This window comes from Microplitis mediator, chromosome 5 (genome assembly GCF_029852145.1).
Source record: "Microplitis mediator isolate UGA2020A chromosome 5, iyMicMedi2.1, whole genome shotgun sequence".
Classification (NCBI taxonomy): Eukaryota; Metazoa; Arthropoda; class Insecta; order Hymenoptera; family Braconidae; genus Microplitis; species Microplitis mediator.
Window position 1 is genome coordinate 4490333 of NC_079973.1, and position 24062 is coordinate 4514394.

The 24062-nt window shown below is 28.4% G+C and overlaps 4 protein-coding genes across 11 annotated transcripts; 2 read left to right on the top strand and 2 right to left on the bottom strand.

Annotated features, from left to right (window-relative positions):
* The first annotated feature begins 53 nt into the window (after nucleotides 1-53).
* Nucleotides 54-13145, top strand: LOC130667469 (heat shock factor protein-like). Of its 8 annotated transcripts, XM_057469060.1 has the most exons (13): nucleotides 54-90; nucleotides 160-258; nucleotides 505-619; nucleotides 1696-1804; nucleotides 1890-2014; nucleotides 2099-2431; nucleotides 2510-2607; nucleotides 2678-2848; nucleotides 4326-4388; nucleotides 4904-5491; nucleotides 5882-5987; nucleotides 6257-6350; nucleotides 7456-8505. In XM_057469060.1, the coding sequence occupies exons 3-13, from the start codon at nucleotides 515-517 to the stop codon at nucleotides 7680-7682; spliced, it is 2019 nt and encodes a 672-aa protein (XP_057325043.1). In that variant the 5' UTR covers nucleotides 54-90; nucleotides 160-258; nucleotides 505-514; the 3' UTR covers nucleotides 7683-8505. The 8 variants fall into 8 exon arrangements, with proteins under 8 accessions (XP_057325043.1, XP_057325044.1, XP_057325040.1 ...); XM_057469061.1 differs by lacking the exon at nucleotides 54-90 and having other exon boundaries at nucleotides 249-386; XM_057469057.1 differs by lacking the exons at nucleotides 54-90; nucleotides 160-258 and adding an exon at nucleotides 270-402.
* Nucleotides 13020-18925, bottom strand: LOC130667468 (F-box/LRR-repeat protein 20). Its single transcript, XM_057469056.1, has 7 exons — nucleotides 18671-18925; nucleotides 18089-18154; nucleotides 17596-17980; nucleotides 17237-17509; nucleotides 14786-16225; nucleotides 13755-13898; nucleotides 13020-13655 (listed from the first exon to the last, which is right to left on the bottom strand). Exons 3-7 carry the CDS (start codon nucleotides 17659-17661, stop codon nucleotides 13452-13454), a joined length of 2127 nt encoding a protein of 708 aa, XP_057325039.1. The 5' UTR covers nucleotides 17662-17980; nucleotides 18089-18154; nucleotides 18671-18925; the 3' UTR covers nucleotides 13020-13451.
* A 501-nt stretch (nucleotides 18926-19426) lies between these two features.
* LOC130667474 (potassium/sodium hyperpolarization-activated cyclic nucleotide-gated channel 2-like) lies at nucleotides 19427-22913 on the top strand. Its single transcript, XM_057469071.1, has 5 exons — nucleotides 19427-19505; nucleotides 20792-21116; nucleotides 21197-21402; nucleotides 22173-22697; nucleotides 22776-22913. Exons 2-4 carry the CDS (start codon nucleotides 20831-20833, stop codon nucleotides 22668-22670), a joined length of 990 nt encoding a protein of 329 aa, XP_057325054.1. The 5' UTR covers nucleotides 19427-19505; nucleotides 20792-20830; the 3' UTR covers nucleotides 22671-22697; nucleotides 22776-22913.
* Nucleotides 22649-23937, bottom strand: LOC130667472 (uncharacterized). Its single transcript, XM_057469068.1, has one exon. It carries the CDS (start codon nucleotides 23935-23937, stop codon nucleotides 22762-22764), a length of 1176 nt encoding a protein of 391 aa, XP_057325051.1. The 3' UTR covers nucleotides 22649-22761.
* Nucleotides 23938-24062: the final 125 nt, after the last annotated feature.

Sequence of the window (24062 nt, forward strand, 5' to 3'; positions counted from 1 at the left end):
CGCGTATTTTTGGAGTTAAAAAAAAACAAGTTTATTTTTAAAAATTACACATTCAATTTTAAAAAATAGTGTGACATCGTGTGATTTGAAGTATGCGGTGATAAATTAATTGACATATTTCATTAATTAATACTTCATTTTATTTTTATTTATGCGTAGTCGTATTGAGTACAGTCCGTGTCAACCTGAAAGATAATAAGAGCAGAGAAAATTTTAGCAGAGGACATAGAGGTGCTGGTGCTGGTGCTGGTAAACAGGGTACGGTGCTTGGTACTTATTTTCTATATACATATATAGATATATATATATTGCATTTGACTGTGTCGCTGCAAACGCGGCGGTAGTATCGGTCTCAGAACAACATCGTCATATAGGAGCCATTACTGGTAAATGTGCTGAAATGTGAGGACATACTCTCGTAAAAAAATAAATATACAAGTTTATAAAAAAACAATAACTTAATTACATACAATAATATATGTATTAAAATAATATTTTTAACAGTGATAATAAAATGCATACTGTTACGGAAGTGGAAACGAGTGTCCCGGCATTCCTTGGAAAACTTTGGAAATTAGTTGAAGATCCTGAGACTGACGACCTTATTTGTTGGGCACCCGTGAGTATCCGTAGTAATTTTATTTATGTACATATTTATGTCATTAACTTTACTGTTACCAAGCAAACTCACTATCATGTAGACATTTAATTATTTATAGTTGACTATATTATTCAGCTGGTAAGTGACACATAAAAAACGTAAATAAAACGTACATTTGGTAATTACGTTCAATTTTGTCCTTTCACGCAATCTCTTTATTTTATTTAGCAAACGCAATCCAAACGTTTAAGTTTGTTATTCAACGTACAATGTTCGTGGAAATTTCCTCTTCCCCCTTACGATCAGCTCACTGATGCCGATCAAACTTAATAATACAATCATACAATGACAAATTTATACTTAAAATTATTTAATAGTTGGCCAGATAGACCACTCGGGCAATGACATCTGCTTACAAATGCGGTTTTATCTATTTTATTATTCGATATCTATCATCATATGCTGCATTGTTTTTAATTTCATATTTTTTTAGGATTTATTGATATATATTAATGTATTGATGTTTAAATTACACTTGTAAAAATCTTAGATAATCCAAAACTTGTTTTACGGACATACGTCAGGAAATTGTTACCAGATTACTTATATAATTATTAATTTAATCAATAATTAATTATTGCAATAATATGTATGTGCAATTAGTAAATAGACGGAAAAAAACCAATAAATTTAAACATGAGATTTTATATTGTGATATAGTATATTACTTATGAGAATTCGTTGATTAGTTTTGTAATTTATTTTAAAAATAAATTTTAATCCTGAAATTAACAGACAAAAAAAAGTAAAAATATGCATCTGTAGGAATTTTAAAAAACTGAGTGCAATTTTTCAAATGTAATTTTTTTTTTTTTGTTTTGGAAAAAATCTAAACGTTACTAGACCTCGGCTAATTTCTGTATCATAATTTTTAATCATTTAAAAATTTTAAAAATTCCCGCGGGTAAATTAAAAATTCAAAAATTCAAAACTTAAAGATTCATTGTAATAAAAAAAATTCCATTACTTGATTATAAATTTATCAATTGATATAAATTTTAATATGAATTTATTTATTATTTTTTTTTTTATAGAATGGAAGGAGTTTTTTTATTAGAAATCCGGCCCAATTTGCTAGAGAACTATTGCCACATTATTATAAACATAACAATATGGCTAGTTTTGTACGTCAATTGAATATGTGTATGTATCACTATGATTATTATTTTAGTGTGAGTACGACGTGAATTAATAAAATGACTAATGAATTTAATTAAAAAAATTTTAGATGGATTTCACAAGAAGGTATCCGTAGAACTTGGAGGTTTGAAATGTGAAAGGGATGAAATGGAATTTGCGCATCAGTATTTTATTAAAGATCATCCTTATTTACTAGAACACATCAAGAGAAAGGTGCGAATATATTTTTATTTACATTAAATATTTTTATTGTTAAATAATTAATTAATTAAATTTTTTTATTTCAAATAACTTAAGATTGCATCCAGTAAAACTCAGGACGGTCATCCTCCGATAAAAGCTGAAGTAATGAATAAAGTTTTGAGCGAAGTGAGAAGCATGCGAGGACGACAGGAACACATGGACTCGAGACTTGGAGCTATGAAGAGAGAAAACGAAGCACTGTGGCGAGAGTTGGCGATGCTCAGACGAAAGCATCTTAAACAGCAAGAAATCGTCAACAAACTCATACATTTCTTAGTGACACTTGTGCAGCCATCAAGAAGCGGCGGTCTTTCTGTTAAAAGACGATATCCTTTGATGATCGATGATCATCAACGGAACAAACAGATGAAAGTAGATAAACTTGTAGTGAGCTTCATACTTAAGTACTTTTAAGTTTGATCATTTTTTTTCTTATGTATACTTATTTATTCATATATTTTTCAGCCCGAAGCTTCTCCCACTGGCCCTGTGATTCACGAGCTAGATGCCTCCGAACATGAGCATCACGTTGATGATCTTGACTCTGAGTACATCGTTGCCGAGTAATTAATTTTCATATTCATTATTTTATTTAAAAATATTTAATTACTAATTGCTAATGTTGTCTTACAGAATGCTGGAGAATCATCACCCATCTGTCCAAAGTCCTGAGTCCATAGCCGGTTTGGACGACGAACATATTGAGACAGTTCACTTTTCTCAAAACACAACCGGTAAAAATGATCAGTCAGAAACCCAAGAAACGTCTTCTAAAAAAAGAGTTGCCTTGAAACCAAAAAAGAAGTAAGTGAATATTAAAAAATAAATTTAATTTAGTTTTTTTAATCGATATCGTATCAGAGCTCTTTTTATAACCAAGACAAAGATTAAAAATAAAATAAAATTCCATTTAGTAAAAATATAAAAAATATTCCACTATAATTTTATAACATTATTTTTTATTTCTAATCATTTGTGCATGGATGAGTTCAAATTATTATTATTTTTTTTTTATTGGTGTTTTCCTCTTTAATTAAATATTACAAAGTATTCATAGTTTATTTTCAGCTTTTTAAAGATAGGTCAGATTTTTTATCTGTTTATTATTTATCAGGTGGAACAGAAGATAGTTGGGGATTTGGGTTTATATTTATTTGGAATACATTAATTTATTTTACCACATCATTGTTTAGTAAATGAAAAGTCAGTCATAATATCACATAAGAAAATATCTTACGTCTAATTATCATTTATCAGAATATCATGCGCCTGAATTTCACAGCGTAATAATATCACGCGTAAAAAAAAACCATGAAAACCGATGCCTAGTATATTTTATGTTAATAAATGTGAGTGTGTATGTAGCAGACATGCGACAATTTACAAGTTTTAAATAAATAATTAAAATAATTAAATTTGAAAAAATGCGCGCGCTGATTTTTCAAATATTTAAATACGCAATTTTTAATTTTTCTTCTTACATTTTATTTATTTAAAAATTGAGAATTGCCCGCCAAATTCACGCTCATTAATAAACAATATTTTTTTATATGCACTGTAAAAATATTTTTGGACTCGGTGTAGTGTAAATGTCTTTGTAAAAATTTTGCTGTAAAAATTACACCAAATCTCGTGTTAAATTTAGGCAGGGTAAATTAAAAATTATAATGAGTAACACGAAATGTAAAACATTTACATTAAATTTACACGAGGTGTAAAAGTAGTAGATTACACCGTGTTAAAATTACACTGTTATTTTACACTACACGGCTTTGTAAAGTTCTCGGGCCATTTTTACATCAAAATATTTTACAGTATGATATTAAAATATTGCGATATATGAGCAAGTGATAATTAGACGTGAGATAATTTATTGTAAGATATTTTTTTATGTGATATTATGACTGATATTTAGACATGTAACCGAGAAACTTTGTTTGCCATCGAAGCATTAATTGTACATTTAAATTTTATTTTAATCATGTTGACAATTATTTTTTTACTAACATTTTATACTAAACGTTAACATTTTCATGGCCCACATTTATCATTTTATTGTAAATATTTTTGTTTATATACTTGGGAGACCAACTGATAAAACGTAATCCGTTAATAGTTGGTTTTCTTCTCCGTTACTTAAACTTTATTTTTATTTATTTCAAATTTAATTTAAAAATTCGGATTTAAAATTTTTTTTACTCAAATTATGAATTATTATTTTGGAAAAAAAATGTATATAAATTAAAATGATGTTTAGCAATAACTGTTTGGTATTTATCAGGAGGAAAAACACAGTGCCTGTCAAAATTCTGATCCCATCGACGGAAATCGGAGAAGAACCCAGGTTATCATTTTTTCTCATTCATATATTTAAAATTTTGATATACATATAAACATTAAATTTATTTATTGCTTTCACATAAAATTTATCATGTACTATATCTACTTGTTTATTTGAACAGAATGATTTATTTTTTGAATACTTGAAGCATGAAAAAATTAAAAAAAAAACCTCCTGATACAAAAATTAGTTGATAAATTTGAATTTTTAATCAAAGAGGAGTTTAAAAAATAAAAGCTCTGGCTTTTCCTCTAATATATTTTAAGATAATCAGAAAATAATTAATTTTATTATCCATCCATTCATTACATTTGTAAATATTAAAACAATAACATTGGCATGTTTGTTTCTAACTTGCATTGCATATAAATAAATATATAAAATATCATAATCACAAGTACTATAAGCCGCTAGCGAAAAAAATTCTTAGTTATGACAAGAATGTTAACAAACTCATGACAAAAAAAAATAGAATAGAATTAAAAAGACTGGAAAGAGATCGCTGTCTAAATTTTTAGGGAAGAAACGTTAATGCTCGAAGTTTACCCGAACGAAACTACTCAGCCCCCGGTACAACTGTTGGAGAAAAAGCCATCAGTGAAGCAACAGGTAAAACCGATACCAATAAAGACTGTAAGAAGCTCAAAACTCGCAGCGATGGCAGCAAACATCAACAAGTTGAACGATTCATCAGAAGCAGATGAAGATTCCGACGACATTGACAACGATCTTAAAGAAGTTGTCGCTGCTGCAGCTGTTGCTGACGATAGTGAATCAAACAGCATAAATTTGGACGAGATGTTTATTATTCCTGAGATGCTAGCCGACACTGCCGCTTCTGCTACAAGCCTCGAAAACAATGAAGATGCTGGAGAAAAAAATAAACAAAAATCTCGTGGACTGGCTCAAGATGACACCAGTAATGGAAATGCCAGACATTCTGGTGATAAGATGAAACAGGAAGCTCCGAAACCGGACCTACAGACCAAGACAACGACTTCAAGCAATAATAGTGATGCAGGTTCCAGCAGCAAGACCGGCAATTTGTCATTGAGTTGTGTTAGTCCTTCGAGCATGTCTAATCCATCTTACAGGTTAGGATCGATGTAAGTTTAAATTGGACCATGAGTTTTTTCACGATTTCATAGAAATTTACCGCTTATTAATTACACGGTTGGTTAAAACATTAATATGGTGACCAGTTATTTATAAGACTTAACCATTTTTATAGTTTTTCTTTTATTTATTAGACCTACAGGTTTTATTTTTTAAATTATTTAAAAATTTAGTTGACATTATAAAATATCTTGGATATTTTTTTTAAATCAGTCAAAATTATATTAAACAAAAATAATTGATATTTAGAATCATGTAAAATTTTAATTAATTTTTTTCTCACTGTCACTAATGTTCCATATTAAGAGCGATGATTTATTTAATTTGTTTATAAAATTTGAACTTAGATAATTTATTTGCATTTTTTTAAAATGAAATAGGGAAGAAATGGATAATCATCTGGAAGCAATGCACAATGATTTGGAAAATCTTCGTGAAATGTTACGCAGTGAAGGCTACACCATTGACGCCAACACATTAATGGAAGTAAGTATAAAGAAATATAACAATAATACTTTTTTTAGCTTTATTTATATGTACTGTTGTATTGAAGATATTTTATGATTTTTTCCGCGACTAAATTTTAGCGCCAAAAAGTAAAAGTTTTTAAAATGAAGTATGAAAAAAAATAACATTTGATGGAAATTCATTAATAATTTTGATCCCTTCAAATTTTTAGTTTCATTTTATTTTATATTTAAAATTCTATTATTTAATACTTATATTAAATGATATTTGTTATTTATTTCTATCAGCTATTTGGTAATAACGATCCAATGTCATTTGGTATACCAGTTAACCCTGAATTGAATCCGACACATGAGAAAGATGATGAAGATCCAATTGGCGGTAAGTTTGAATAATAAAATATAGTGTAATGTTAATTAATATTAATGTACAATAATAATAATGTGCTAAAGTGCACCAAGTGCAGCTGCACAACACACTGTGTAGGGTATGTAAGTAACGTCCAGAGACATGCATCTCTTGTCAGCATCCCTGTGCTCGCTAGAAATGCATACATCCACATAATGCTGCTCTCTGAGTACTTTATTACCCCCTTCAACACATGGTATCGATAAAACACCAGTGCTACCTTACCTGCCAAGAGATATTCCTTAAGTTATTGAGAATGACCATAGCTGTATTTATTAGAACTAATTAATGTAACGGGATCGAAATCTACCTCCGTTTGACGGGAGACCGATACCGCACTCTCTTGGGCATACTCGCGTTGCGTATCCACTACCTTCTACCGTAATATTATAAAAGCGAAATGTGAGCATAAGCTCACATCAGCTTACCCTTTAGGCATGCAATGCATGTGGGTGCCTTACCTCCAGCCACCACGAGTCCAACCTCACTTGGGCCCATCACTTCTCCAATCTCGGGAAATACAGAGACTCTGGTCGAAGTGGGGCGTGGAATGGGCTCCCCATGGTACCAATTCCCTGTATTGGTCTTCAGGTTGCAGATTAGTGGTGAGATGCAACTTCTTCTCAATACCCTAAAAAGGGTTTCTTCCACTTTGTATTTATTAGAACGCGGCATTCGCAATAATTCGGAAAATTGATCACAACAAACCTGACATTGTGCTCTTCGATAAAACCACTGGGTTCTCAGTATCAGTTGAGTATAAAGAAGAGGTTAAAGAAGAACACAAGTAACAGATATATCAGGATCTCCTGGAGAATGGGCAAACTTTACCCAGGCTACCGTGTCAAACTTGTACTCATTAGTGGTGTCCTTGGAGAGATGAAAGTCTTTTGTATCTGCATTAGCTAGAATACCAACTTGTTGAGTTTCTGGCATCACGGATACAGAAAGCTGTTAAACTCGGATCTCTCCGTCTACTTAAACCTGCTGCACTTGCTTGCCATTTTGTTGATCAACCCTCTGAGCATTAAGACAAAAAAATAATGATGATAATGAATAAATAATTTTTTTTTTACAGCAAATGGAGCAACTGGTGGAGAATTAATGGCTTACACACCGTCCAATCTTCTAGACTTTGACGATGACATGTTCCTGAACACCAATAACTTGGGCACTGAATGTACAGATACTCAGAATTCAACGAATGAATTTTACAATCAAGAATCATTGGATTTAGAAGATAGCAAATCTCTACTGCTTGACTCTTTGGTCTCAGGGAATGGAAATTCATCCGCTAACTTATAAATTTATTATCATTTACTGTTGGTGAGTGTATTTATTCTACATGAATCGCGTGCTATAAACTATAAATTTTGTTATAGACAAAAAAAATGTTATGTAAAAACGTACGACAAGTGATTTTATCGTGAGAAATTTAATGTGATAAATTACAGAGTATACAGTGTTTATTTATTTATCATTTTTTTTATAATTATTATCCGACTTATCATTTTATTAAAATACGTTTAACGTCGTTGTAAATATCATTAGAGTAATAATTATAATAATTAAAATAATAGGTTTAAAGTTATCATTTTTAAATTGAAAATAACTTTTTTTTTCATAATTATTTACTCTGTTTTCATTAAATACGTATATTATATATACACATAAAACATATATTATTATTATTTTTTTTTTTTCATTGTCTTTTTTTCATAACTTGTGCGTCACAATAATCGTTATTAAGACACTCGAAAAATTATATAACGTTATATAAATAATTGTAATAACTGACAGCGTCAGCGAACATATAAATGGACTTGACTAACATTTTTTTTTTTACCAATAAGTAATTTTATATAAATACATAAAAAACAAAAAAAAAACTTAACAAATCTGTCAATTCTATTGATATAAAAAATGTTATTAATTAATTATTTGGATTTATATAAGGCCACCAGCAATTACCAAAAAATTATTGTAAAAAAAAAAACATTTGTAATTTTGAAGGAAAAAAAAATTGTAATAATTAGGACCAAGATTTTTGCTTTTATTTAAAAATAACAATTAATAGTTAATGGTGTGAAATTTCGAAATTACAGTGGAAATATTGCCCGTATAAAAAAATTTTTCAAATAAAAGTTGTAGGAAATTTTATTTTCTAGAGAAAATGACTCTTATGATTTTTTTATACGACCAATATTTTCACCGTAATTTCAAAATTAAGATTTTCATAATTAATAAAAATTTGAATAATTCATTATGAATCTTAATTTTGGAATTACAATGAAAATATTGGTCGTATGAAAAAATCATAAGAGACATTTTTTTTATAAAAATAAATTTCCTACAACTTTTGTTTCAAAAGTTTTTTTATAAGACCAATATTTTCGCTGTAATTCAAAAATTGAGATTTATAATGAATTATTCAAATTGTTGTTAATTATGAAAATCGTAATTTTGAAATTACGGTTAAAATATTGGTCGTACAAAAAAATCATAAGAGACTTTTTCTCTAGAAAATAAAGATTCCTACAACTTTTGTTTGAAAAGTTTTTTTCTAAGACCAATATTTTCGCCGTAATATTAAACATTTGAACCATTCATTTCGAAGTTAAGGCAAAAATCTTGTTCCTACTAATAATTATTAATCTAAATTTTTGTTTCTTTAAATTTATAAGAGATGCTTGTTTTAATTGTTAAAAATAAATAAAAAATTTTAACGTAATCTCTATTAAAAAAAAAAAAAACAAATTAATTATTATTGTCTCTTGACTTCATTAATTTAAACTTCCAGTTATTTTTGAATTCGCGATATTTATTAATGTTGAATATATTTTTATAACGACATATTTAATTACTAGTGGCACTACAAGTTTGAATATTAGTGCCATAGAAAATATGATTGGTTGCTATATTATTGTATATAATGTTTATAAAAAAATATGCGCTCTCTATTGAATTGTTAATAATACAGATTTAAATTCATTTCTTTTAACATACGTCGATTAAATCTATAAATTATAAACATATATGTCAACGATAAATGGATTGGAATAATAATTTTTCTCCATTCCAGCTTCTGAAGAGTAACTAATGGATAAGGCTGAGTCTCTTAACATCATTTGAAAATAAAGGAAAAAAAATAATGTTTTTATGAAAATCTTATTGATTAAATAATAAAAGTAATTATAATAAATATGTTAAGTCCATATATGAAACATAAGTAAGCACTCGGAACGCACTTTTATAAAAACGTATATCATAACAATAAAATAAAAGCAGTTTAAAATATTTGAATACTCAGCAAATAACAAAACAAAATGAAGTTTTGAAAAAAAAAAATCATTTTTACATTTACAATAATTCTGTAAGAAATAAAAATGTATAAATTTTTATTAGAGAATAGTGAGTAGATGGAATAAATGATGATAAATTATTTAATGTTGATGTAGCGGCAAAGTTTTACCTGACAGGATTTAAAATTTTAAATGGTACGGGGGGTTGTATCATTTACTTTATTTACTATGGGTAAAATATAAAAAAACAAGGAAATTTGCGTAAAAATTGTTTTAGAGGTGTTAGACAGTACCCTCTACTTTTTTAAATATTCAATGACGAACTGTCATGGCCGTATTAAAATTTTATTAATTAATTAAAATATGAGTGAAGCATCAGTTGAGAGAAGGACAATTTCGCCGAGATACAGATTTAAAAAAAATTTACTTACAATTGACATCAATTAGGAGTCAAACGAAATTTGGTAAATTACTTTTAGAATACAAAATTTGAAAATTTAAATTATTAAATTACCATAAATATTTTACTAAAATTCTAATTGATAACAACTGTAAGTAATTTTATCAAATTCTATATCTCGGTGAAATTGTCCTTTGTTCAATTAATGTTTTAATTTTTTTTAAATTCATTACTGAAATTTTCACACCGTCATGGCAGTTAAAAGTTATTGAATATTTTTAAAAAGTGGGGGCTATTGTCTGAGAATGTCCTCAAGGGTATTCTTAGACAGTGCCCCTTCCCCTCTTTTTTAAATATTCAATGAACTAGAACTTTCATAACTGTATTAAAATTTTACTAATTAATTAAAAAATAATTGAAAAAAAATTACTTGCAGTTGTTATCAATTAAGAGTCAAACGAAATTCAGTAACTAAAATTTAGAATAAAAAATTCGAAAATTTGAATTATAAAATTGGCATGAATATTTACTTATAATTAATAACAACTGTAAGGGCCAGTTTTTCAATCCAGGTTTAAATTATTATTGTTGGTATATCTATATATTGTAGTAACTGGTAACAGGTTTTACATTCGTTACAATATTATTAATGTATATATACTAGCAATATTTTTTTAAACCTGGTTTGAAAAACTGATTCTAAGTTATTTTTTTTGAAAACTATACCCGGAAAAATGTAACGAAGTTGTACTTTTTTCAATTAATGCTTTAACTTCATTCAAACTAATTGTGTACCTGAAGAACGGAACGTTTTTCAGGCAACAAAAATGAAAATAATTTATGTAATTTGACTCTAAAGGTGACTTAAGGGGTAGTTAGGGTCGGCCTGAAATTTTCGGCTGAAGTACGAAACATTTCAGAAATCTAGACCCAGTAGATTTTTTACTTTTCGTTGTTTTTTTTACTTTCGTTCCGTGAAAAACGTTTCGATCTTCAGGTGCATAATTAATTATTAAAATTCTAATGATGATATTACAGGTGAAAGTAATTGAATACAGTATTTAAAAAAAATTGGGGGGTAGTGTCTGAGTATACCCTCAAGTGCATTATATTTATTAATTATCGTTAAGATTATAATGATCTAATCATCGATTAAATATAATCTTTGAAAATTGACTGAAAAATATTGATAATTAAATATAATAAATTTATTAAGAAAAAAACATAATCTTATAAATTTAAAATTTTCCATCAATAATCAGAATTTAAAATCAAAATGTATATTTACTTTCTTTTTAAATTTTATTTTAAATAAATCAATCACACAAAATATAATTTTTTTTACACTTAATTACTTTAAACTGCAATTACTATTTTAATTTTAATTATTATTGCGATTCATTTTGTCTCTACGTGTAATAGAATTTCAATGGCAATAATATTTATTCTATTAATTAGATAGTACCGTAAAAAAATAAGATTTCATTTATTATTAATATGAAGTATCAGATTTTTTACACTAATGCTGAGTTACTATTTAACGTTTGGATAGGGGTAGTAAATAATTATTTTCACGTTTGTAATAAGTGCCGTATCTGTACAATTAACGAGTAATAATCAACTATTAAATAATATTTATACGATCTGATGATAAAAATACGTAATTTTTAGTAGCAGTTATATTTTATAGAAATCAGTTTTATGAAAATAAAATTCTAAAAATACGCCGTAAAATAAAAGTAATAAACGATGATTAAAATAAAGTTAATCACTCATTATATTAATAATTTTTTTTGCATTAAAAAAAGTGGAAATAAATATTATGTAACTTTTAAATAAAACTAAAACTATTCCTGATTAAAAACTCCGACTGAAAAATTCTGATTGGAAATTTCGGGTTGATTTTCAGTCAGTTTTAATCGGATTTAATCGAAAAGGTCCGAGTAAATCCTATGGAAAGTTGATTAGAAATGGAAAATAATTGAAAGAAAAATATTTTCAGATAAAATCCTATTCATTTTTAGTGGAAAATTTCAATCTGATTTAATCAGAATATAAATATTTTTTTCCGGTAAAAATTTAATCGGAAACTTGAAATTTTCCTGAGCAATTCTAATTGGATGTTTGTTTCCAATTGAATCTGATTGAAATTTGATTAATTTTCAATCAGATTTAATCGGAAAGTTCCGAATGAATCCGATGGAAGAGTAATCAGAAGCCGGAAAATAATTGGAAAAAATTATTTTTAGATAAAATCCGATTCATTCTGATTGAAAAATTTCAAACTGATTTACTCGGAATAAAAAATATTTTTTTCCGATTGAAATTCAATCAAAAACTTGAAATTTTCCCGAACAATTCTGATTGGATGTTTGTTTGGAATTGAATCTGACTGAAGTCCGATTGAGTTTCAGTCGGAGTTTTTAATCAGGGAAAATTGTTATGTTTCACTCAATTGCTAGTTGAGAAAAATTTTTTTTATTACATCACTTGATTATTTTTTTACACTAAATAGAATATCATAGAATATTTCCACGCTTTTATAATAAACAATTATTTTAAAGAGATTAAAACTTAATTATTGTAATGACTATCTACAAATTATATGGAGTTATTAATTAAACTCGAATTATTTTTGAATTATCATACTATAATAATAAATTATATATCACTTTTTGCGGTGGTATAGCCGCGATCCAAACTTTGTGTATAATTTTGATTATGTTTAGTTATATATTATTAATATAATATACTAAATGTATTATGATAAATTGTAAAAAATAAAATAATAAATAACATTATAAATAATTATTTTATTATTTAATTTTTCCTTGTAGCCAAGGCACATTATAATCAATATAAATATATAAAATTTATATTTACAAATTTAATAAATAACATTAAATAAAATTTTTAATAGTAAATTATTACAATTTTTTATCAACCGTTTTTAATAAATAAATACTATTTATCATATATATATATATATATATACTTTTTTTTCACTAGAATTGCACATTCAACAAGGACGGAATTTTATTCCGAATCGACTTTCCTCAATATTTTGGCAGTGTTACAATTCTACTCACACATCTCTACTCAAGGAAAAACAATTTTACTCAGCTTCAACTCTACTCACAGTTTTTTTACTCAGGTTTAACTTTACTCAGTTATATCTTTACTCAGCTACAACTGTACTCACAAAGAATTGCTATTTTACAATAGGCTAAAATATGTGAGTAGAGATGAAGCTGAGTAAAGATATAACTGAGTAGAGTTGAGGCTGAGTAAAGTTGTGAGTGAGTTGAGTTGAGTTGTAGCTACTTCCCTTGAGTAGAGATGTAACACTGCCAATATTTAAAAAATATAAATTTATCTCCGTATTAAAGGCGGTACTGGAATATCTCTGGTACTCAAACTGTCAAGTTGTTCTGAAAATTTGACATGTAAATGAGAACAAAGACTTTCAATACCGCTAGTTGTTACTCCACGACAAAAACTGGCATCTAAATACTGAAGATTTTTGCAGTACAATTTTATCCCAGCAAGACTGTGATCTGTTAATTGTGAACAGCCCTGTAGAATAATTAATGATTAATTTAAATAATTATTTGATTATATAATAAATTATAAATATTTATTTGATTATAAAATATATAGAGATAAATATCATACTCGAATTTGAAGGCGTTTTAATCTGTACAATCTCTGTGCGACATATAAAATACCGATATCTGTGACATTGTGACACTGGGAAAGATTTAGATCTTCGATTGCTTGATTATTTTTTGTGAGATAGTCAAGTCCTATATGAGTTATCTGTAAATTGGATTTCATGAGTAATATTTGTTATTAATAATTGAGGGGATTTTCAGACAGTGTCCCCCTCCCACTTGTTTTTAAATATTCAATGACTTTAAACTTTCAAAACCGTATGAAAAAACGCCAACCAGGTATAGATTTTAAAAAAAATTAATTACAGTTGTCATCAATTAGGAGTCAAACGAAATTTGATAAATAAATTTTGGCCTAAAAAATTTGAAAATTTGAATTTTAAAATTGACATGAAGATTTTACTGAAGTTTATTGACCAAATTTGGTTTGACTCCTAATTGATATCAATTGTGAGTAATTTTTTTTAAATTCTACATCTCGGCGAAATCGCAACTACGCCTTTTTTTCAATTAATAAATGAAATTTTAATACGGGTATGACAGTTAAAAGTCAATGAATATTGTTATAAAGTGGGGGGTATTGTCTGAGAATATTGTCTGAGAATATTCTTAAGAATATTCTTAAGCAGTGCCCCCACTTTTTTAAATATTCAATCAACTAGAACTGTAATAAAATTTCATTAATTAATTAAAAAATAATTTAAGCGTTAAATGAAAATACGCCAACTAGATGAAGACTTTAAAAAAATTAGATGTCATCAATTAGGAGTCAAATGAAATTTAGTAATTAAATATCAGCCTACAAAATTTGAAAATTCTAATTATAATTTGACATCAAGATGTACCTGAAATTTCATTTAACTTCTGATTGATTACAACTCTAAGTAATTTTTTAAAAATCCAATCTCTGCAAAATTGCAACTGCGTTGTCTTTTTTTCAATTAATTTTTTTAAATCAATTAATAAAATTTCAATACCATTATAACTTAATAATTAATAACAATAACAATAATCATAATTATAAATAACTACCTGCTGACACATGCTCAAATCCAGAACACGTAACTCAGGAAATGTAAACGCATGCTTCAAACTAACATCAGTTACTTTATTGCAGCCCGTAAGATCAAGTTCTCTCAATCCTCTCAAGCGGATCAACGAAAACCCCGAGAAAATATCTAGTTCACAAGGACTAGTTGTATCTTCACACATTTCCATAACTTCTCTTTTCCTATAAGCATCTCGCACTATTTCTTCTTCAGCTCTCGACCCCAATCTTATTTTAAATCTCGATCCCGTGAGTTCCGGTATTATTTTTTCAATTTTAGAGTCAACGTTATTAACACGATTACCCGCGCCCATTCCAGTCAAACCCGCGTCACTGACTTTATCACAACGACTTATTCTCAGTGTCCTCAACATTGTAAGCTCTTTGAATACTTTTTGAATTGTTTTGTCGTTAACTGCACTGAAACAATATCCAATATCAAGAAATGTTAATTTTGGAAACGTATTGGCAATGCACTCAATTGATTTCTCATCTAAATTCAAAGCATTTGCTGACAATATTTGTAAACAATTGTTTAGTAAAATATTCCGAGTCTCATTTACTGATTCATCAGTACGTGCGTCAGATTTATCATTTAAATTCTCTGGATCGTGATACTGCGCCGTTCCGCTTGTTAATTTCGACTCATTAATTGCCGAGCAACATAATCCCTGGGTAATACACGCGCCCGTTAATTGCTCGCACTCTGAAATATCAAGTTCTATTAATTTTTTCAACAAACGCAACTGCGAGACTCCGTAATCTGTGATAGCACGACAACGTCTTATATTAAGACTTTCTAGATTAAGCAAATTTTGACAGATACAAATTAAACTTTGATCAGTAACTCGGGTACAAAAACTTATGTCCAACACTTTAAGATTTATTTGATTATTTAAACTGCGTAATCCTGCATTAGTCAGCTGATCGCAAGATCTTAATCTAAGCGACTCCAGTTTCAATCCTTCAACGCCTGCCAGACTAATTAAGGCCGTGCTGTCAATCAACGTTGATCCAAAACTCACGTGCTTAAGTATTTTTGCCTGTCTCTTAATGTACAACAAAACATTGAAAAACGTCAACAATGACTCCGATGCCTGTTCAATTGAATTATTGTCTGGATAAAAACGTTTGTAAACACCTGAATGAAATGACAGCTGACAGTCTGTCAAACTGAGTGACTGTAAATTGGGACATATTGAAACAATTCTATTGAAAAGCGCGTCGCTGAGATATCTATTTGACGCCAAACTCAGTTCTATCAAGGATTTAAAGTTATCTGATAATTCTTTAACGTCTTTTTCGTCGTCCAATAATCTTCCTGACATCAGACATTCTCTACAAGCATTAATATGCAATGTGCGTAAATTTTTACAACATTTTAGTATTGTAACGAGTGTTCTTTCACTTAAATCACAGCAGACCTGGCAGACAAAAGAAAAATTAAATTAATTTTTATTTAAAATAATAATAATCTATGGGAAAATAGTGATACTGAAGTTAGCCGACGTCTAATAATTTTTGGATTTTTTTTTAATGATAAATTATAAAAAAAAAAATATTTGAAAAAATTGCACTTGTAGTTTTTAAAATTTTCTACATGTGCATGTTTTTAGATTTTTTTTTTGTCATTGATTGGTTGAAAAAATACTCCGAAAATTTTTAATTGTCTTCTAACTTCATGATCATGGAAAATAGACTTCTAGAGATTCCATACTCCAATGAGTCATTTGTACAAAACGGTCTCATAAGTATAATTTTTAAATTAGTAAATGACTACTCAAAATCGGTAAATTTTTTGGCCAGTCTCTAAGTGCAGTCAAGAAGTCAATTCAAGTGGAAATAGAAAATAGAGTAAAAACTGAATCCAATAATTAAAATCCGAAAATTACTAATTGTCTGCCGACTTCAGGATCATAATAATTAAACTGTATGTTCATGTTTACTCTTTTAAATTTGAAATAGTGACTATTCAATGTTTACTAGTGAAAATTATGTCATTAATTTAAACACTGGAATACTTTTCACTGGCAATAATTGATTTTTCACTTCCAAATATTTATTGTCACGTGATTTTCACTAATTCGTAGGGTAGAGATACCGTTTCTGGTCACTTTAGGTCCAGTTTTGGACACTTTAAAATTTAAATTAAAATAATTTTCTAAAACACGCATCGCCAATTAATTTTTAAAATGTGTAAATAAGTATTTTCTCCACACTAGTACAGTGAAATCTTTTTAAAAATATTGTTTCATTAATTAAAATAAATAATTAAATGTCCAAAAATGGAGCAGCAGCCACAAATGCTACTTCTTACTCTATTCCTTTTTTTTTTAGTTTTGTTGTTTTTTTTTTATTCGCACTGTGATAACGCGAATGAATGAAAAAGTGTTAAATAAATAAGTAATAATAATAATAAATAAATTAGTAGATACCAATATTAAACTGCGTATAATTCCACCAAATTTATCCCAGATAGGTAAATTTCTTTTAATCTCAACTTGTTTAAATATAAAATGATGAAAAGGTCTCTGTGATTTAAGCAACGTATTCATAACAAGTTGCAAATTATCGTCTTCTCTACTGATAATGACAGCTTGTTTATCAACAAATTTAGTGCTGAGTGATGCTTCGTGCCATTGATGACACACTAGACCAGCAGCCATTCTATCAGATACTGATAGATATGACATTATATGTATAATAACCTATTGATTTAAATAAAAAAATTACTATAATTAATTCTAGGTGAGTCATCAATAAAATTAATTTTATAAACATAAATAAGAGTTACCTCTATTGGTAATTGTATGACACCTGCGTCGTCAGGATGATAATCCTCAGCATCTTCGAGAGCCATCGTGTCTCCAAAGACACGTGTCTAGAGTTGACGGAAGACTGACTGTTGCTGATAAAGTTCAGCTGAATGCTTGATATTAAATATTAATAAAATACTACTACAGTATACAGTCAACACAAATCCAAACAAAAAACTTTTGTTGTCTTTGTTTCTCTCTCCCTCTCTTTCTCTCACTCTTGACTCTCAAGTTCACGATCTTCTTTCACATTTATTTAATGATTTACATTGTAATTTCATCAGCTGACTTTTATTATTCCTTCTTTACTCGAGTCGCTGCAATTATATATCAGCTGAATCCACTAAGCAGCTGTATGTCATGCTTTTAAGTAACGTAATTATATTTTTCAGGGCCCGTGTCATGAAAAAAAAATTATTATTCTTTGTTTATTAGCAAAAAACAAACTGACATTATTATTTAAATACATACATTACTTGTAGATAATAAATATGATGATACTGTAATCAGCTGACGTCTGATAATTTTTGAATTTTTCTAAAAACGATAAATTAAAAAAAAAATATTTCAGAAAATTGCACCTGTAGTTTTTTAAATTTTCTACATGTGCATATCTTTAGTTTTTTTTTTCAAATTTAAAAAAAAATCCAAAAATTTTTAATTGTGATACTGAAATCAGCTGACGTCTAATTTTGAATTTTTTTAAAAACGATAAATTAAAAAAAAAATATTTCAGAAAATTGCACCTGTATTTTTTTTAATTTTCTACATGTGCATATTTTTAGTTTTTTTTTTATAAATTCAAAAAAAATTCAAAAATTGTTAATTGATACTGAAATCAGCTGACGTCTAACTTTGAATTTTTCTAAAAACGATAAATTAAAAAAAAAATATTTCAGAAAATTGCACCTGTGGTTTTTTAAATTTTCTACATGTGCAATTTTTATTTTTTTGTTTTTTTTTAAATTCAATTGTTAAAAATTAAATCTGTAAATTGCTAATTGTCTGCTAACTTCAGCATCATTAAATCTAAACTATAAATTATTTTTTTACCTGCTGGTAATTATGGACCTGATGCAACTTGTACCTGAACCCATGTCAAAAAATCCGGTATTGCATAATTATGCGTAAAAAAATCGTCTTGAGTTAATGGATATTTAATTGTCATTAATTTTATTACAGCATGAGAAAGTTGTCCATAAATGTCAACTTGAACATAAACCGGACCACGTAAGATCACTTTATCCTGATGATAATTTAATAAATAACATGAAAAGGTGGATTATAAAAAGATGCATCTTGTCACGTAGACATCCAGTAACTAAAACTTGGATAAAGAGCAACGCAGCTGTCAAATCACAAATTAATAATCATATTAATAATTACCCGTTCATGATTCATCCGTTTAGCGAATTTAGAAATTTTTGGGAAACGTTTATTATATTTTTCACATTATTTTCTCTTATATTGATTCCCTTTGTTATAACTTTTTATTATAAATATTTTTATCAGTGGATTTACGTTATCTTTACTATAAATATAATATTCTTATTTGATATCTTACTTAATTTTTTTACTGGATACTTTGAAAGTAAGACAAGAGAAATTATTTTGGCCAGAAAAATTGTTGCTCGGTATTAATTTTATATTAATAAATATTAATGATCATTTAAATAATCACTTTAAATAAATTAATATTTTATTTTTTATTAGGAAATATTTAGAGAGATGTTTTATACTAGATTTATTATCAGCATTTCCAGTTGAAATTATTATTATATATTTATATAATAATAATAGTAATTTAATAAAATACTGGACTTTGCTTAATTTATTCAAAATATTTCGTATAAAAAATCTTGTTATTTATTTACGGCGGTTTCGTAATGTAAGAAATAATTATTTGTTAATTAGTACATGGAAAAAATGATAGTAAAAAAATTACAGTTTCAAAAATCAGTAAAGTCCATCTATTTTGAAACTGTAAAAATTACAAAACGTAGCAGTTATTACAGCTTCGCTAGTTCAAAATACATTAGAAATAGTAAAATTTGATATCTTTAATTGTCATTAGTTTATTACAAGAAGTAATCTTAATTATTACAGTTTTATTATTTAAAAATACAGTAGAAACTGCACGGCGGAATTATTATCGTTTGAAATTCTATGATGTCCTAGTATAGAGCCGAACAATACTTGCCGCCTGACGAAAATTGAAATAAACACATGCAAAACTTACTATAACCATAGTAAAATTGACATCAATTATATCACAAATTACTGTAATCATTGTAAATTTTACTATGGTCATAGTTATTATTCTTCAATTTCCGTCAGGTCGCCAACATGGTTCGGCTTTACTAAGACACCATCGTATTTCGAACAAGAAAAATTTATCCGGGTGTAAACTTTTGTATCTGTATTAATTGTAATAACTTTATTACAAAAAATAGTTTCAATTATTACAGTTTCATTAGTTGAAAATACATTATAGAAATTGTAAAATTTTGTATTTATAGAGTAGAGGTACCATTTATGGTCACTGCTCACTTTTTGAACATTAAAACTTTATTTTAATTAATGAAAAAGTGTAAAATAAAATTTCCATTTTAATAGTGAGATAGAAATATCTTTTAACATATTTTAAAAATTAATGATGTTATTACGTTTTCTATAAATTATTTTATTTAAATATTTTTTTAAGTGTCCAAAACTGGGTCTAAAGTGGCCAAGTACCTCTACCCTAATTGTTATTACTTTATTACAAGACGTAGCAAATATTACAGTTTCATTAATTCAAAATACATTAGAAACTGTAAAATTTTGTATCTACACGGCTGCCCAATTTCAAAATACAGTAAGTGAAAAATTTTTCGAAATGGATTTTTTAGTATTTTTAGTTCCAGTGGAGTTGTGAACAGGATTCGATGCATATTTCAAAATTTTATTTTTGCCAGTTACTGTGTTTTGAAATTGGACAGCCGTACAATTGTAATTACTTTATTACAAGAAGGAGTCTCAATTATTACAATTTCAAACTATAATACTTGAAGTTTTTCATACGAGGATCCTGTTTTTGCACTAAAAACTCTAATATTTCCACTGCTTTTTTCCGTGTACTCCATTAATAATTACAATAATAATGATGATGATTTATTCATAATATTTTATCAGTTTCATCAAATATCATTTCAAGGATACAAAGTACTGGAAATGTCAGTAATTTTATTTACAAGTATCCACTGGGCAACTTGTTTGGAATGGTACATACCGATAATTAGCGATAAATTTAATTGGCTATCAAACAATGAATCATGGATAGCATCAGAGTCATTAAAAACCCGGAATACGACTCTGAGGATGTACGTAGCTGGTGCTAACCGAGCAACAATAGCATTGATCGGTGGTTCACATCACCTGGATGTAAAAACGATTGATGATATTTTATTTAATTTATTTCTGACTGTACTTGGTAGGATCGGAATTATTTACATACTCGGTGATTTATTTATTTTAAATTTCATAAATAATTATTATTTTGTTTTTTTTTTTTTTTTGTTACTCATACTTTTTTTTTAGCTCAATTTTCAGGACTCATGTCAACGTCTCACTCAACAAAGAAAAAAAATTTTAAATTACTTAAACAATTAACAGACTACATGCGTTACAAAGAACTTCCTCGTCATATTCAGAACCGGGTGTTAAATTATTTTAATTTTTGGTCAAACAAAAGTGTTAAGAAAGATAAAGTTATTATTTCAAATGTTTCTCCTAATTTACGAGAAGTATTTTTTTTTATTAACTATTTTTTAGGGATGTGCGAATCGACTCGAATCGAATAATTCGTAACTTTTCAAATTATTCGTCAATCTTAGAATTATCCGAAAGTTTTTGAATTATTTGTAACTTTTCAAATTACTCGATTCAAATCGAAAAATTCTTCAATTTTTAAAATCAAAAATAATTTTTTCGTATATACGTGTCTGTGCTCTACTTACCTCTGACAAAAATTTGAATTATTAGAAAAAATTTTAAGTCGTTCAAAAAAAAAATTTTGGATTTCGTCGTAAATTTTCAAATAATTCGAGAATTTATGAATAGTTTGGAAAATTAGGAATAATTCGAAAACTTACTAATAATTCGATTTGATGCGAAAAATTCATAAGTTCGAACTACCCCTGGTTGAGAAATTCTATTGGAGTGAATCGGAAATTTCCGAAAAATATATTATTTTGCGATTGAAACCTATTGAATCCCATTCAAAATTTTTATCGGAATGAATCGAATCCAATCGGAAAAAAAAATGAAATAAAAATATTATTTTCCGATTGGAACCGATTCATTCCGATTTAAAATTTTGAATGGGATTCAATCGGAAAATAATTCTTTTATTTTGATGCATTTTTTCCGATTGAAACCGATTCATTCCGATTAAACTCAATCAGATTTCAATCGAAATTCTTAACCAGGGATTCGCATACTCCTAGTATTTTTATTTTTTTTATACTTTATAATTAATTAATTAATTAGTTATTATTATTATTATTATTCATAGGAATTAATAATGTATAATTGCAGAAGTTTAATAGAAAAAGTTGAATTTTTAAAACATATACCGGCAGTTATTTTATCCCAAGTTGTCATGCAATTAAAACCAGAAATATATTTAGCCAATGACGTATTGGTAAGAGCTGGTACAATTGGTGACGCATTGTACTATATAATAACCGGTACTGTTGGAGTTTATACATCTGCTGGAAAAAAAGTATGTAATTTGGAGGACAAATCATACTTTGGAGAAGTATCGCTCGTAATGGACAATGAAAAACGATTGGCAACAGTAATTGCTTTGGAAACTTGCGAAGTTTATGTACTAAAGCGACAGGATTTTATTAAAATAATAAGTCCTTATGAAAACTTAAAAAGCCGATTGCAAAAATTAACTATCGAAAAATTAGATAAATCTTTATTGTACGAGACATTACACAAGTGCGATGGATCTACTTCGATAAACATAAATATTTACGGTGACTCAACTTCTCAAGATGTTTAATTGTTATTTTATTTTTATACATTCAAGGTAATCACAGTCTAAAATTTTCTATAATTTACAAATCATATTAATAAATAAATAAATAAATTTATTATAATTTCCTAGGATTTTTGTATGATTGTTGATAGACAGAAGTAAGTCTCCAGTGTTCTGGATAATCAGCATCCCTACACCCCTCGACGATACTAAAAGGCGGCGTCAAAGTGTCAATACAAAAATCTCTTTTAGCGTAAGGAGTTCTAGGTCTTGGTACCGTCAATTTATTTGGCAACCCATTGCGTTTAAAATTTCTATTCCCCTGATACACTGGAGCTGAGTGAATGGACCTTGACCTTGGTCTCTTGGTACGGTCGCCTTGACAATGACACGGCGAACAATTTCTCAAATGAACAGGCTGCCGTCTTTTAGGATTAACTCCTGATTTTACTAGTCTGTGATCCTGCGAAATATGAACGGAGTCTAAATTATCACACAGATCTTTGCTATCAACCTGTTGGCTTTGTTCTTTATCATTATTATCAAGCTGCTGATCATTGTGCTGACACCCACAGTGAGTTCCATTGTCTTCCCGACAGCAATTATGATTCTCTGCACGATTACACTGACAGCGATTCTTAACATTACTAAACTTGGCTTCAAATCTCTCCATAGGCGACTTGTAGGCAACGTCTTGTCCATTTTCACGCTGAACTAGAGTGAAAATTGCCGGGGCTGGGCCACCTTCTGATCCGTCAATGTGCGTAGGACGCGAAGGTTCATAGCACGGATCAATTGGCGCCTCCCAGCAAATTGCGAGATCCATATTAGTCGTAGGAGTTTTACAACCCAGTGCTGGTGCGTACTGGAGACCTGCTTGTAATTTATGACAGCTCCTTGACCTCGGCAACCGTCGACGTTCTTCATTGTTACTTAATTTACTATCACTGTTTAAAAAAAACTTATCAACTTTACTACGTGATGGCTTTACATTTTTAAACACTGAGTCGTCAACTCTGTCCGGTAGCGGCTGGTGCTCAAGATTTTCGGCATGAAATTTCTTGGCTATTGCGAATCTGTCGTAACAAGAATTTTGTCGCGTAGGTAAAGGCTTCTGTGGACTACCACGTAATCTTTCAGAACGTTCTTCTTCTCCTACGACATATTTATTTAAAGATGACACCTTTAAATTTCCTTTTATGTAAGTAGGGAGATTACAATTGTGCTCTTCACGTTCTTTTGGTGATACCCAACTACCAGGACAATGAAGACAACACTTTCTTGTTTGCATTTTTATTTAATAATTAATTCATTTAATAATAAAATAATAATAATAATTGATATCACAGCCAAAGGGTAAATAACGATTTATTCTCGCGACCCATTTTATCAAGACACTGAAGGAATTCCGATGAA

Excerpts from the sequence above, each read along its gene's own strand:
- LOC130667469 (XM_057469060.1), top strand. The coding sequence starts at position 515 with ATGCATACTGTTACGGAAGTGGAAACGAGTGTCCCGGCATTCCTTGGA. Across the intron at positions 2,849-4,325 it reads GCCTTGAAACCAAAAAAGAA|GAGGAAAAACACAGTGCCTG; the intron begins GTAAGTGAATAT and ends GGTATTTATCAG. Across the intron at positions 5,492-5,881 it reads TCTTACAGGTTAGGATCGAT|GGAAGAAATGGATAATCATC; the intron begins GTAAGTTTAAAT and ends AAAATGAAATAG.
- LOC130667468 (XM_057469056.1), bottom strand. The coding sequence starts at position 17,661 with ATGGCTCTCGAAGATGCTGAGGATTATCATCCTGACGACGCAGGTGTC. Across the intron at positions 16,226-17,236 it reads TTATACGCAGTTTAATATTG|GTCTGCTGTGATTTAAGTGA; the intron begins GTATCTACTAAT and ends TTTGTCTGCCAG. Across the intron at positions 13,899-14,785 it reads ATTTGAGCATGTGTCAGCAG|ATAACTCATATAGGACTTGA; the intron begins GTAGTTATTTAT and ends TCCAATTTACAG.
- LOC130667474 (XM_057469071.1), top strand. The coding sequence starts at position 20,831 with ATGTCAGTAATTTTATTTACAAGTATCCACTGGGCAACTTGTTTGGAA. Across the intron at positions 21,117-21,196 it reads CGGAATTATTTACATACTCG|CTCAATTTTCAGGACTCATG; the intron begins GTGATTTATTTA and ends CTTTTTTTTTAG. Across the intron at positions 21,403-22,172 it reads TTTCTCCTAATTTACGAGAA|GAATTAATAATGTATAATTG; the intron begins GTATTTTTTTTT and ends TATTATTCATAG.
- LOC130667472 (XM_057469068.1), bottom strand. The coding sequence starts at position 23,937 with ATGCAAACAAGAAAGTGTTGTCTTCATTGTCCTGGTAGTTGGGTATCA.